The following is a 16459-nucleotide window of genomic DNA, read 5'->3' on the forward strand; positions in this document are numbered from 1 at the left end:
ACCTTTGGATGGTTGTTTATAAGCAAAACAAACAAGCTGATACATGACCATTGATCTCTCATCACTACTTTGACCTTGAACTTCTATTTACATGTTTATATCTCTTACCTATATTACTCATATTCAATATACTAAAATCTTCTCTATTACTTCTTTCTCTTACAGCAAAAAGCTGATATATTAACAGCTCATATCACTTAATATGAATATTATGACCCAAAACAGTCTCTGCCTTTCTTCATCTAGAATTGTTTCTATTTTCCTCATTAAATTCTCTGTAGCAGAAAAAGAAAGTTCTTCTTTTCTCCCTTTTCTAAAGACTAATATGGCTTTGGACATTTTGTCTTACCAGTAGTATTCATTTTCACATACAGCATTCAGGTTTCAGTAAAAAAGAGTTTTCTAGTTAAAAAATAATGTGGCTCATTTACAAATCAGTTCTTAGTTATACACATTTTATTAATAGTACTGAAATATAACAATTTAGTTTGGAAAGTCAGAAAAATTATCACTGCCCATGGTACTTTCTTTCACAGATATTTTCTTCTCCAGTTAAGCAATAATGTTAGGATTGTCTCCTTCATTTATTTACTTCATTTTAAGTTCTGAGGAAATTGAAATGGTTACTGCTAATTAGAATAGCATAATACTGACTGAAAAAATAAGGTTTACAGAAATTTGTGGTGATTTTAATTGTTGCCTCAGAAATCTTAAAATATAATTAATTTTATTTCTTTTTTAAACTTAATTTTCAGTGGCAATGACCCTTGAATTGCTGTGCCTTGAGACTGAGGTACTATAATGTGTTTTCAAATCATACCAGAAAATCACTCACTAAACTTTTTTTCCCCCTATTTCACTACTTTCCCTAATGAAACTATTGCACATATATCTGGCACCTATTAAGATCAAACTGTAAGGTTCACAAGAGAATTTCAATTTGCTAATCAGGCTAGATAGAGGCTACAGGGAATAGACACACAGAAGCTGCCCCATAATAAATAGCTAGATCACCATTTATTTTGCAATCAGTTTGGGTTTATTGCTCTAAATGTACACGCCAGCAGTCATGCTGCAATCTTCAAAAAGGAAAGAAAGGCAAAGAATGCTGGTTTCACCATAGAAAAAGTAAGGAACAGTAATTCATTGTAGGAGACATCTGCACTCCTTGTCCAGAAAAGCCAATTCTTAATCCTGCTGGCAAAGAAATATGTGCACTAATGAATCCATACTTTGTGTTTTTCCTGACACACATGACACTTAGAGATCACTAATGCCAGAGCACACAGCACAGAAGCTTTACTCTAAATGTTGCTTTAAAGTCTTAAAAGTTGACCTTAATGCTTCTGATACAATTATTAGTCTGTTTTAAAGATCATACTGCTTTTCTTGTTAAAAGAACTCTTGTTAAGAGTGTTGTACCAAATCCAGGGTGAAGGTATTCAAAACTGTGCTCTATTAATTACATAGCAAGAGTTTTAATTTTGGCCTTGGCATAATTATAATGATTCCACACTTAAATAACATATATAAATAAATGACTTACTAGAACAGAGCTTGTCTATCAGTGGGCATGTAGGAAAAGTTTGTATGCATACACAGGTCAAGAGACAAGAGAAGCTACTATTCTGGGAAGCTTCCACGCTCCTCAAAACACACGATAGACAATAGCACATGGCCACTAGTAGAAATAACAAGTCCTGAGAGTGGTGAAAGGAATCAGCCTTCTTCTAGTTAAAGATTCTTAGAGTTACACAAAACCTGACCCATTTTTCTGAAAGCAGACAATCAGGCCCTAGAGATCAGGATAGGGCAAAGGCAAAACAGGCAATTTTGACTAGCTATGACATGGTGGAGTAAGCCTTACACAAACTTTCTCACTTGTTTCATAGAATCATTTAGGTTGGAAAAGACCTTTAAGATCATCAAACCAAGAGATTTCCTACTCTTCTTTCATCTGGTTTCCTGAAAGAAGGAGATGCTGTAGGAGAGCAATTTAACCTGAAATTAGAAGATGGTCCTATCTGGAGTAAGATTTTCATATGAGTAATGGATGATTCCCAATGCTCTGCCAGTTCTATTCTGAAGAAGCTATGTCACGCATAAGAAAACATCCAGAAAATTTCAAGCCTGAAAGAATAACTAAAATTTTTATAGTGTGGGGCCAACTTACCAGAAGACTTGGAAAAAATCCAGTATGAAGAGGAAAGCATTGTCTTCCATTAATGAAAAAACAAAACAAACCAACAAAACAAAACAAAAGTTCTATAGAGGTATTTGTTCATTAGTCTTATGGAAAAAATACCATTCTACCCAATAAATTAGGTATGTCTAACTGATCCCTGCTCTAGAAAACCCCAACCTTCTTGTTCACCCCAAAAATTATTTCATGCAGTGATGTTTTAGTCTCCACAATGACCATCTGAGAAGACATGAACCTGTTTACCAAATCACAAGTGCTCTTTCAAGCCTGCCAGTTTCATAACTTGTCTTTTGTCTTGTTTCATATTTGCTCAATTTCTATTCTGAATAGCCCTTAAACACAAGGCTTCTCTTTCCAGATGATTATGCTACATGTGTTAAAAGGCTCTTCTAGAACCTACAGTATGCTCTTATCAGCATAATCTTTCTGCTCTCCAAGAGAAGAGGCCATAAACAACCTCTTTGAAATTAAGAAACACAATAAAATTCTCTATAGCATACTGGAGTTAGTCTTTCCAAGGTGTTAGATTTCTTACTAGGATTTCTACCACAAAACAGTTAATTGGCAATAATTTGACCTAACGAGAAATTTAAGTACAGTATTATATGCAGTTTGTCTATACTTTCATTTTTTCAGGTTTGGTCAACCATGCACACCCTAGAAATTACTTTGGGTGAAAAAATATCAAAGCCAAAATTCAGCTAAAATTGCTTTCTTTTAAAAATCAGCACATCCAGGATCACATCAAAATCAAACTTACAATAGCTTTTGAATGTTGATCGGGCATGAGAAAGAAACTTGACCAGGCTGCATAGAAGGGACTCAGAGTGATTAAAAGAAGCCCTCCTCTTAGTTAAACAAGAACTTAATTTTACATAACATGTCAGGATTTTCATGATGTAAAACAAAGAAACCATTAACTTGAATTTTTAACATTCGGAGCATGGATTAAATAGTAACCCAGGACAGTGGTTAATGCAATTACTTGCATTTGGTCTAGGAAGACCCAAATCAAGATCCACCTGTAGTCAGCTGTAAACTCAGCTACCTGAAGAAAGACATTTCCTATTTCAGTATGGATCTCTTCCCTAGCTCTCACCAGAAATTCTATCAAACACCCACAATGTAACACCTTCAAAAGAAACCTTGTTGAAATCGGTACAAAACCCTTATAGTTCAATGAAGCAATGTTTTATAGCGAAAACTCTTTTTTACTGAAGATTTTTAAAGTAATATTACTTTAGCTCCAATTTCATCCAGGTTTTTAGTTGAATGCCACTTTTAAAATGGTTATAATTTGTAATACAATACATGGTAATAACCTAGACCAGTTTGGATGTTCAGTATCAATTTTTTGCAAATATTTTAAAATCTTTCATAAATACGGTTAAAACACTTAAACAAATCACATCAGGCAAAACATTATTTCACCAGAATATCACAATCAAAAACTGATGAAAAGTCTTCAATCCAAAATTGTTCTTTTTTTCTTGAAGCGAGTAATAAAGTCTGCTTTAACATCCTCTTGTTAAACAAGGCCAAAGTCTTCCCAAATCTGAATCCAAACTTAGGATAGCTCAACCTTAATTTTATGTATTATGTGGTTAGTAAGTTAGTCTGCTCTCCATAGTCTGCTCTTCATAATACAACACACTTGAACTTCAATGAAAAGTATGGGAAATTATTTCTTTTCTAGCATTTCTACTCATATCATATTTTCTAGGGGCGGACCTTCAGATTTCCTTTTATCTACTCTAACCATAGAATAGAAAAGCAATAATGCCCATCTGTTGAAGAAACTGAAAGACTCTCCTGATCTGAGGCTCACAGACTAAAATGTTATTTTCTTTTTTCCAGATACTAGAAGATGCACTGCAGCTTCCAGGTTAAGAGGAAGAATCCCAAATAGTTTTCCTATCATTCTTGTATGTTGAGATAATCTGACAACAAAACCTGCTGCTACAGCTGCTAAACATACTTAATAATGCCACAAATACTGCAGATCAATAATGCAATGCTTTTTATATTTCCCAAGCCTTTCTCATTGATGAATGAGTGCAATTGTTTTTTTAATCATTACAAAAGATCTTCAGGGTTACTTTTCTTCATACCAGGTCTTCATCAACACCTGGGTACCACATCTTTCTTCTCATATTGTTGATCAAAACATATTAATTTCTAATTAAATGTTTTCAATTCAACATGCTTTCAGTTATCACACAGCTTCATATTTCTAATGCAATTTGCATAAGGACTTAAAGAACTTGAAGCCCAAAGGGTGCTTCGTCTTTTTGTCAATAGCCTTAATCTGCTGGAAGTTGCAGGTGTACGTATAAAGTCACAATGTTTTGTTCATTATGCTAGGGTAGGATGTGTCACACACCACACACAACAGTATTATGTGTTGGACATGCAGGAGGATCTCTTCAATACAAAGCAGTTTTTCTGTTTAATGCTTTACCACAGGAAAACAGCAGAGCATTTACCAATCATTTTACCAGCAATTACAGTAACTGGATTATCAATAAACAATGAATGAAACATTTCTCAGATCTGCTGATATTTTCCTACATGAACAGTCCTATTCTTTACTAGATACTGTTTGGCTGAGGGATTTTTGGAGGGTTTGTGGTTCTTTTAACAAAAAATTTGCCACATAATGATTTACCATTGGCTCCCTATTGCTTCTCCAGGAGAGTCCTTCAAACCAAACAATATTTTAAGGAAGGAAAAATCAGATCAGAGAGTAAACCAAAACATGCAAATATAGCCACATGCTGCTGCTAACACCTGGTTTTTGCAAACTGGCTGACACCACTGGGCTGCTCAGTTTCACCCTCAAAGACCAACTATCACTGCTCTGCTCAGAGAACAGCCACAAGTGCTGTTGATTTCCTTCTGTTTTAGCATGAGAAAAATATTTCCAAAGATCCTATTATTGTCTATGACATGTATATCTAATGTTTACACATATATGCATGTAAATATTACATATGTAAAAGAATTTTTAGCACACCTGACTCCTTCCCAGTTAAGCCTTTTGAATTGTTGCCATCTGCTTCAACAGGGACAAACACATACTCAATTCTCCTTGTGAAAAATCACTGAAATCTATGTAAGGACACTGATTTTCTTGTCATTGAAATCAATAACAAGATATAAATAGGTATCCCTAAGTGTAGTTTAATTATTTTTTAAAAAAATTGGTCAACATAATCTCATAATACTATTTGTCTCAAATTATTTTTTAACCTACTTTTTAACCTATTACAAAATTTATGTTATTTTTTAAAACAACTAATAAATATAATTTTTGAAAATAAAAGTTTCCTTCAAATTATTAATATTATTTAAAAACATGGCATAATCTGCTCTCTTTTTTTCTTTTTCTTTTGCTTGTAAATGCACAAATATGCAGATCATGACTATAACTGCTTTGGTAACATTAACATCCCAAAAATGAATATTAAAAATCCATTAATAATTTCAGAGTGATTAAAAAATACAAAGAGCAATAAAATGAAGAATATGAGTTTTGATCACAATCTCACAGAGTTTGTTCATTGTAAGTTATTTTCATATGTCAGTCCAAATGGAAATGGTTACTGTATGTTTGGCATATTTATTTGAAGGAAGCATCCTCGCTTTGTACTTAAAGGAAAAGCTCATTCCTATGTCCATGTTTATCATTAGCTTTCTGAACCTAGAGACTACATGTATTTATAGTTTGCATATGCAAAACCAAAGAGCCACTTGGGTTTCCTGCAGCAAGCCTGAGTGTATTAGCACAGCTGCAAGATCATACAGTGTTCAAACCACCTTTGACCTTTCTGTTAGTTCTCTTATAATAAAAAATAATCTTTCTTTTGTGGGAGAGTAAGTTTGCTACTGGACGCTTATAATAGGAGGGCTGGCATCTTGGAAGCTCAGTTTTGCCACTGAAGTTGTACACATTGACAGACAAGTCACCTAATCACTACAGACTGTTTAATCAATTTGCGAAGGAGAGAGCAGGGCAAGGGTGTCTGTTTTGACTTTTAAGCCTTCCTGTGAAAATTTGCATCCCTACCCTCACAGAGTCTTTACTGAACTCTTTCTTGCTCTATGCTTTTCTAAGGTTTAATCATATCTAACTTAGAGTTTCATAAAAACTAACTTTCCTCACACTACACTCACAAAATTTTAATTATATTTACTGCTAGGACAATTTCCATTATATTTAAATGGACCATTAATAATTTTATCCATTTATTCCTTCTGTTAACCTACTCCTTTAATGATTTACCTGCTTTCAATACCTACAGATATCCATTTTCTCATGTGTTGAGCAAGTAATCTAGCAATGCATACTTAACCAATTTATTCCTTATATCAAGAAAAATCCATCTCTCATTTCTTAACCTGATGACACTTCTGATACATTTCACAGAGCTTCTGCAGGTCTTGATTGTACCTGTCAAACTCATCACTGGGACAACTTCAAAGGGTCTTCTAGGAGTAAAAGATGCTTTCTCCTTGCTCTCTTGGTAACCAGACTGCTACATTGCGTGCCCTCCATTCTCCCAGCCTAAGGAGCTCAAGAAGAATAGGAAAGCACATCTTCACTGCAGAGAAGGAAGGCAAGAAAATAAAACACTCTAAGACAGGAGCTCATGTCTGCTGTTATCAGGCCCTATCCTGTTACGTTACTTTTTCTTCCAACCACTCACTGCACTTTCCTCAGGGATATTCCCTTTCCAAGCAGTTATCAGTATGACTACCCTTAAAGTCCCAGTAGGTGGTTCTTATTTTTTAATCCTAATGAAATGTTCCCCCAACCCATTTACTCCTGCAGTTGCTCCCTCTTGAAGATTTGCACTGTTTTGGTGAGCTATTATGTCTAGCAGCCAAGTACCCACACAACTACTCACTCACTGCTCTCCCCCACAGGATGAGGAGAAAACTAAGAGAGGGAGACATGGCTTGTGGATCAGTATAAATACAGTTTGTGCATAACAGCCACCTGAGAAGATAAACACCATAGACACAAATAATTCCTTTCTTTCTCCCTGCTTTTTATGTTGAACAGTACATCATATATATGGAACATCCCTTTGGTCAGTTGGGGTCAGACATTCCAACAGTATCATAGAACTGAACAATTTGGGTTTGAAGACCATCTAAGACCACACTAAGATCATCTAGACCAGGTTACTCAGAGGTCCAGCTAACCTGTTCCTAAATATTTCCAGATATGGGGTACCCACAACTTCTCTGTGCAACCTGTTCTGATTCCTCACCACTCCCATGGTAAAGAATTTTTTCCTACTATCTGATCTAAGCCTATTCTCTTTCCATTTGAAGCCATTTCCCTCTTGTCCATGTCTTGGGTTGCAATGCAAGATGTAACCAAATGTATGTATTCTATTACCATCTGTTGAAACCAGGTGCTGCAGTGCTTTTTTATATTTATATTTATGACCCATCCTTCATAACTCCAGGGGGATATCTTCTGTTAATGGATCAGCTGTTAAAACCAGGTGTGGCAGTGTTCTTTATCTTCCACAACCCATCCTCCCTCCAGGGGGATATCTTCTGTTAATGGGCCCTTGAGTCTCACTGCACGACTGATAAAATTACATCATCCCATTGGGAGATGCTCCACCCAGGGGGAGGAGCCAAGCATTCCTACCTGGGTAAAATCTGAGATTTGGAACACCACACTCAGCCTTTCTCCACTGGATTCCCAGAGAAAAGACTGGACCTATCTACACCACCAGACCTTCAGAAGAAAACTACACTTCCTACAGGATCACTGCTTCAACAGAACCACATCTCTCACTCCAGGAGGACTGCAGCCATCATTTAATCAGACTGCTGCCAACACCCTGACCAACAGGGTGTCATGTCATGTTCTGACTCTGTCAGTAGGTTGTTTTTTTATTGTTTTGGTTTTTTTTTTTTTTAATACTGCATTCTTATTTTAATTTTCCTATTAAAGAACTATTATTCCTATTCCCATATCTTTGCCTGAGAGCACCTTGATTTCAACATTATAACAATTCAAAAAAGGAGGGGGTAGTTTACATTTTTCATTTCAAAGACAATTTCTGCCTTCCTTAGCAGACATCTGTCTTTTCAAACCAAAACATCCTATCACTACAAACTCTTGTAAATAGTCTTTCTCCAGGGAGGCTTTACAAAGACACTGTCCTTTCCCAGCTTCTTACCTGTCTCTAACACAGACACCATGCACTGTTCTGTGATTGCCAAAACGCTGGGGTGTCATCAGTATTGTTTTAGTCACAAATCCAAAACACAGCATCATATGTGCTGCTACGAAGCAATTTGCCTCTGACCAGCCAGCCAGAGTACTATGATTCAGATCTACAACTTAGGAAAATGAGTGGAGGACCCACACATCTGTGACATTGTTTGAACTCCTTTTTCACACAGACAGGTAACTCTGCTCAACTCACAGGCCTGACAGTCCCGGTTCATGGGCTTCTTCTGCATTCAAACACAGGATCCTTTCTATAATCTGATTCCAGCCTAAAACATTACTGTGAAGACTGCTGAAGAGAAATCTTGGCAAAATAAAAGCATAAGCAAAGAGATTTAGGCAAGCACCAAATAAATAGAAGTGGCTACAAGTGGGGTTAGAAAAATTAAATCATCTCCTTTTTTTGCCTTTTTCTTTTTTGGTTTTAAACCAAACTCTTATTCATAGATTAAAATCAGCTTTCTTATTTACTTTTACCCACATTTACTTCATCAGTTTATTTGTTGTGTTATTTAAGTATTTCTCAGCACTATGGTATCTGAATGATTAATTACATACTTTGATCTCTGTGTTTTCATGCAAGCTGGAGTGTCCTCAGAATTCGTGTGGATATTAAAATGTTATCTTTTGCCATAAAATCAAGTTGGTGGGTGATTACTTCAATGTGACACCTTATATAAGCTTACCATCATGCCTTCACTTTAAACATTGTAAGTCAATGAAATTATATTGCAGACGTTGACAACACATACAATTTTGCCTGTTTGATATCCCATTACTACAATAGCAGCAGCAATGGTTTCAGAAAAAGCTTTTTTTTCCCAATAAGGATGTGCTACCAATTTTGCACTCACAAGTAGGGCATCTTCGTAGGGAGCACAATAAGGCCACTTAAGTGACTATCACAAAGCATTTGCTTGTTTCCAAGAGAATGTAAAGTAGTACACCCACAGGCCTACATAGAGAATTACTAGTAAAAGATAACCAGTAACTCCTACATGGAATCAAAACACTTCTACACAAAATTGATTCACTTGTGCAGTCAAAATAGCAAAAGCATTAAATGTTCTCAGACTTGATACTTAGCTAGGCTGTGAGATCAGTTTTTTAGCACCAAGATACATGCACAGGTATTCGCTACGTAACTCACCAAAATGCAGCAGAAAAGAGAAACTGTAGTCTCCATGTAAGTAACCCTACTTGTACAATTCTACCAGCTGTTTCCAACCTTTCCTCTGCTCACCTTCCATCTTCAGATCCTAACACACCCAAAAAAAATTCTGTTAGCCTCTTCATGTGGGAAACCTCGAAATTCATAAGCTTTGAACTCCAAGGGGAGTACTTTGGGGGGCAAGGGGAAAGGGGAGAGCAGGAAGGGGAGGGAAGGGGGAGGGGAATAATTCCAGTTTTAGAGGACTGTGAATTCTATCTCATTCTATTTCAAGTCCATTTGTTGTATGGAATAGAAGTTAATATAGGAAGAAAAAAACTAAAACCACAATATCAAAAACCAAACCAGATGGACTCCTTTTCGGTTTTCTAAGGTCACACATTCAGTGTGAAGAAACATTGAATTCTGTTCCATGTATCAGTTAAAGAAAAGCTACTGAGAGGCTATGCTATAACCCACTTAGATTAATCAGCAACTCACCAGGGATCAGGGTGCATTAACATGAATTGCATGCTTAAGCAGCAATTCCCTGGACTTCATCACATCAAAATCTGCCTCATCTAGTAGTTTAAAGAATTTATAATTTTAGAAGTCTCAGATGGCCAGATGCACAAAGCTTCACTCAGGGAACTGGTCCCAACTCTACATCATTTCCCAACCTGTCTGATTTCAGCAGAGCAACTGAGTAATAGAAGGAGGACAGAGAATCTAACTGTACAAACAGTTGAACAAATTGTTCAGCTGGGCTGGCTTGCTGAAGAAATGTTCTAGATGCAGACTTACACTATTTTTTATTATGTTTTTACTAACATCAGAAAAGAAAAATAAAAGTTAATGAATGTGCACTTATGAAGAGAAATTGTTAAATGAAAATGCATTAGGTTCCACTTCTCTCTCACAACTACTGTCACAAGTAAGGTAAAGCTTTGGAAAGACACACATTTCCTTTAATAGCAAAGGGATCTGTAAGACCACTAACAGAGAACAGTCATCACATGCAGAAGTGACAACACAAGTGAGCACTTATGCTGGGCGTCCAACCCCAATGTTTAGCGGGCACTCCACGTGATGTGGATAGCAAAACCTATACAGTTTTTTGCTCCTATATGAACTGGTGTCTGCACACATCCCTAGCAGCCTTTAAAGAAAAGATGACAACATACTGAAAAGCACTAACAGAAGCCCAACCAGATATGTTAAATTTGTTGTGACAGAGTAACTGAACTGCTGTGATGAAAACAAAGCCATATTTATACTGTGGTTAAATTATGGCTTTAAGATATTGTGGTCATTTATCTATATCTGAAGGGAATAAACTGGTTCTTCAAACATGTAACCTTGGACTGATCATACATACTGAAATCAAGATAAGTAGAAAAAGCACTTCTGTTTGTGACATTTAAAGATCTACTGGACAGAGGAATGTGCAACACAGGAATGCACAGTTGTACACAGTTGTGGTGTCTTCTAATCTACATCACCAAAAGTATTTCACCTCAAACTTGCTGTGAGTCAGATAAATACTTTTTGCACTATAATCCAGTGAAAAACTGTAAAACACTGCACTGACAATGAATGTAAAAGTTAAAGAACATATGGGTTTGTGCTTATTTTCCTCTCCAAAAGTATTTCAAAAATTTGCTGGGTTTCCTTCTAAATGTCTCTACAGACTCAACCTAGGATCTCACTATCAAAGGGGGTTCTCTTTTGCCTCGTATATTACATTAACATCATTAATAAGTTATGATCTCAGTAATACCTATTTTAAACCTTTTGCCTTCACTAAGGTTCTTCAAGTGTAATTCAGCACTTCATTTAAGGCTATGAGATTGGAAAGGCAGACTAGAAAGTGGAACACAGTGTGTAACACTGTTGATGACAATGCACAGCTGAGCCCCTTTTAGTATCCCAGTTGGTGTCATCGATACAATAGTAAAATCTGACTTTGCATACTATGCACAATCTGCACAGGCTTACACCAATATGATACTTTTAACAAAGAACAATAATGTGCATAGATATTACCTAGAAAACAATTTCTACTTGGAGCACAAAAACCATAACTTCACAGCAAAGTCACATTTTTATTGCCCTGTACTGCTCCAAACCCCATTGCTTTGGATTGCACCATTTATTTGCAAGAAAAAAAAAAGAAAATATGAAAAAACCAGATACATTCTAAATACCAAAGAGAAAAACTTACACTAAACTTGGGGAAAATTTGTCAGGCAATTCCTGTTTGCGACTAACAAGGGCAGGGGTAAAACGTATGTACTCTGAATTTTTTCACTTATGACTAATATGCCTCCAGTTTCCTTTTAGCTCAAGAAAGCTTATTACCAGCACTGAATATCCTTATATAATGTGAAAATATTTTACATGCTAGAGCTTAAGTCTACCAAAAGAAAAAACTGTGACCAAATAACATTATAACTGAGTATAGCTAGTCTGAGGGAGTTCCTACTTTACATTCCCAACAACTTTTGGGGAGCATTCAGGTCAGGCACCATAATAAAACCCAACTAAAAAGAAGCTTCTCAAAATGCTGAGCAACTATAAATGATAAGTCACTAGGAGGAAAGGACAGAAAACCCTGAAAACAATACACTCCAGCCTAGAGACTTCACTTCTTATGTCAAATTTTGAAAGCTTGAGGTAAAGGCAAATCACACCAACAGCATGAGTGAAGACTAAACAAATTTGCCAGATAGGTACATGCCAAGAGAAAACTGGAGGAGCTCTGACCTGTTCACAGTGACCGTACTGCCATCCAGAGGTAGACTGCAGCTTAAAATCAAGTGAAGTTGTCTTGAATTGGCATGAAACAAAGACCTCCCTTTAGTCAACGTTGCAGACTCCAGTTCTCAGGGAGCCATACAAGTGATGTGTCAGTTGAAGTTTGCAAAGGCCTGAGGTTTGTCCACTGTTCCAGATATGTATTTGTGGCAGAATAGCCTCCAAGCATGTTTTTTAGTTTAGACTGTCAAAAAAGGGAATTAACTCTGTACCAGCAGTCTCATTCTTCAAGATGGTTAAAGGCATGCACACAAAGCTTTGTGTGAGAGAATTATTGTTGGTCTAAAAAAAAACCCAAACCAACTAATAGCATGGAAATAAGTGGGGACACAGTTTTTATTAAAGTGTTCAAGACAGACTGAGATTTTTTTTTTTTTTTATGGTAACCTGAGAGATATGAGCAACTTACTGAGTCTAACCAAGAGAACTAGTTAATGGAGAATGCCAGGAAATAAGATTGGCATTCATACCTTTCCTTTTCAGACTTCTGTGGTGAACGTTTCAGCTTGAAGACAAAAGATGGAGGACCGCATCCCACTCTTTTTAGCTCACTCAGCAAGTAGAAGGAACTTAGAGATAAAAGGTGAGATCATTTAGACCATAGGAAGAGGTAGAAATTAGACACCGTAAGAAAGTGAGCTGATGTCCAGTTCTTGACTGTGGTCCAAAAACCTGACCTGTATAATATATTTGGTGTTTGCATCTGTCACCAGTAAGTCAGGGACAGATATATAGGTTATTTATCCACCTGAATACAAGTGCATTCTTACCTCTTGACCTAAACTGTGAATAGAATCATTGCAATAAACATCTGGTGTTGAAATATACAGCAGGGTATCTTACACTTTTACATTAAAAATCAAGAAACAAGGTGTTTAATAATTTTCCTACCTTCTTAATATAGATTTGCATGCATAGAATTCCTAAAACCGAAATATTCAATTTAAAAGGTAATAGGGGATGAATATTTGTCTGATGAAACAAACAACACAAGTCACAGAAGACATTCCTACTCCATGCAGTGCATTAGTTTCAATCATCTTGTTCTGTAGAATGGAGGATTGATATAAGATATCTATACTACTACCAATAGTTTATAGACTCTTAGTATAAGTGGTGTATCAAGTTTCTCAGATGGAAAAAGCAAAGGGCATTGAACAATTATTTGGAATTCAAACATGATAATACATGTATACAATTACATCCTTTCCTCATAAAGAAATCTTTTTTCTGCTTGTTATCCACAGCTAATGCCACTGAAGAGTCTAGAGAATGAAGAAAGAACTCAGTGTGGATGAGGACAATCAATCAAAATCTTCTCTGGAGCTAGGTATGCCTTAAGAACAGATCAATAAATGCTACATGTTGATCTACATCAGTAGAATCATGAAAACAGCATCAAAATGATACATCTATACATATTAACTACTCCAAAATGATGCATCTGTACATATTAACTACTCCACATATGTATTTATTTAAATAGTAACTCTACATAAAACTGAGTTTTGTTTTTATTGATGCATGCCCATACATAAGCTGACATTGACCAAGACCTTCTTACTGCTCTATCAACCTGAAATTCTGCAAGAGAAAGAAGCAGAGAAGTGAAATATTAATGGAAAGTGGGATTTTCCTCAAAATAGCCTCAATAAATATGTCGGTCAGGAGAAAAAATAGGTCAAAAATAGAAAGCTTATATCTCCAATATCAAAGAAAAGAATGTTTGTGTCAAATCTATTGGAGAAATTGCCATGAATGGTTCATCTGTGGGAAAATATGATCCTTGTAATGCTGCTAAGATCAGCGAGACCTAGGATGATATGTTGAATAAGCAGGTTGCAGAAGTTAAAAATGTCCATGGGAAGCATTAATTTACATGCCTGTTTTCCAGTATTTTAAAATGGGTAGGAAAGAAAAGTATAAAAAATTGCTTTTTAGGACCGCTCATTAGTTAGTATAAAAGGGAAAGTATATTAAATGTGAATATTAAGGTGAAGTCCTTATAAATGACATTCAGTATTTTCCCAGTGTGCAAAATTTTTCATTTGAATTAATTTGTTACCTCAGTTTTGTATTGTTTGTATTTCTTTTCCTTGTGGTCCATATGCTCCTGCTGCTCTATGTGCAGTTCATCTTCCAACCCTTTCTAAATCACTCAGAAAGATAAAGTAGAATGAAATATAGTACATTTAAACCAGAGAATTGAAAAACCATCTTTTTATTAGCCTCATATGTAAGGCCTTATCAGGGAAGCATGCCCTAATTCACCACCTAATTCTGCAAAAATCTTTGCATAGAAACCCTGTTGCCTCTGCTCCTCTTTTGCAGGCAGGAATTTTAATATAAACCTCAAAAACATTTTCATGAGTGAGCACTTGAGAACTTAACCCTGTTTGGGGTAGCTGGAAAAATCAGCTGATGTCTCTGAGGAGGTCAGAAGAGGCTGCATAGGCTTAACTCAAAGAGAGTACTCTAAAGAGCAGCAGTCATTGGGTCTATTGCAAAACACATAACCTAACTCTCGGTGACTCATCAGTGATAATCATGCCAGACCTGATGTCCAAAAAAGGTACACACCTCAATATTGGTTAAGTAAAGGTAGTTGTTCTACAAATTAACAGTTGAATTTGTATGTGCCATGGTTTATGACCTTCCTGTATTTGCAGCCAAAGCAAAGAGAGAAATACTGTACTCAGGTGTGCTCAGAGAAAAATATTAGAGATGTTGTGGTATTTTCATTCTGCCCCTTTTCCATACAACCTTCCAATATTACAGGTTGTGCTATTGTTTGAGTTTTATATAAGCGACCTGCCATTGCTTACTCTTTCCATTATCTGCTAGAGACCTGTTTTCCTGTGCAATGTGCTTACTGCAACGGGCTTTTATTGTCAATATTTTAATTTTAAAAATTCAACTAATTCATTAACTTCTATGTTTTATCAAAAAGGCTTAGCCAGAAAATGTTTAACACATCCTAAAATGCAACACTAAAGATCATTAAGAGAAGAAGTTGAGGTGGAGGATGTTTTTCTTTTAATTTTAATGAGAATAATAGAAGCTGAAGTGTCCGTACTCAGGGCATACATGAAAATACAAAAAAAAAATCATTTCAGGTAAACATAAATTCTGCTTGAATTGTAAATGACCCTCCTAGCAGAAATCAGATTAAGGTAGAAGCTTAAGTTCTCTTCTGTACACCTACTCTTCTTTGCAGCATTTTTCAGAATCTAGCAAAGAAAATTAGACCTGACTTGTAGAAAAACTACAATTTCTAATGATCTTCTTACAAAAGTGAAATTATTCTGTATTTAAGATATTTATGTGAAAAAGTCTGTCAAGGACTTGGTTTGTTTCGTTGGCTTGAGATTGTTTGGGGATTATATTGATGGAATAAATTTGATGTGTTAACTGTCATTAAAAGGACATTTTAAATAATAGATTGAAAAATGCTGTGGCTTGGGTTTGCTGCTTCCCCTTTTCCTCCCTCATAGCCACTGGTGGACATTTACTCATGCAGCAATGTGGGATAAACAGTCTTTAATATCTGAACAACTTCGATTTGTGAAGTAGAATCTCAGAAAACACAAGATACTTTATTTCTCTGAAATCTACTGTAAGAGAACAGCTGTGGGAGGGGGGAGAAGAGTATTTTGCTTTTTTAGCTATTTTAAAACCATACAATCGGATCATTCAAATCCCAAATTCAAGTGGCTTCCTCATTTACAAAGTGCAGTCTGATAGATGACTTGCTTTGAAATTGAAAACAGTGTCAGGACATGGATCTGTTAGGGATGTGTAAATTTGGAACAACTCCATCAACAGTAAAGTAGTTAAAATCACATACATCGGTGATTAGAAACTGGCCTATTATTTGCTTTAATTCTTTAACTATTTCAAGACAGAGATAAACCTCCTCCATATCAGTCAATTATTTGCTGTCACCAATGTTACAGCTATTTCAGACTCACTGATCACATTCTTCCTGATTGCTTCCCTCATCCTACAGAGATAACTGTTTACAATA

At 36.0% G+C, this 16459-nt stretch overlaps 1 protein-coding gene across 2 annotated transcripts in view; it reads right to left on the reverse strand.

The window, feature by feature from the left end:
- POU6F2 (POU class 6 homeobox 2) overlaps positions 1-3015 on the reverse strand; it is a 259099-nt gene extending 256084 nt beyond the window's left edge. Inside the window, exons 1-2 of one of the 2 annotated variants that reach the window (XM_058832031.1) lie at positions 2964-3015; positions 2174-2216 (exon numbers count right to left, since the gene is read on the reverse strand). Coding sequence is in view for 1 of the 2 variants with exons in the window: in XM_058832032.1 (XP_058688015.1) it covers positions 2964-2990 (27 nt within the window). In the remaining variant the exon portion in view is untranslated. The remainder of the gene's footprint in view (positions 1-2173; positions 2217-2963) is intronic. The other variant, XM_058832032.1, reaches the window with a different exon arrangement.
- Positions 3016-16459: the final 13444 nt, after the last annotated feature.

Source organism: Poecile atricapillus, chromosome 2, assembly GCF_030490865.1.
Source record: "Poecile atricapillus isolate bPoeAtr1 chromosome 2, bPoeAtr1.hap1, whole genome shotgun sequence".
NCBI lineage: Eukaryota > Metazoa > Chordata > Aves > Passeriformes > Paridae > Poecile > Poecile atricapillus.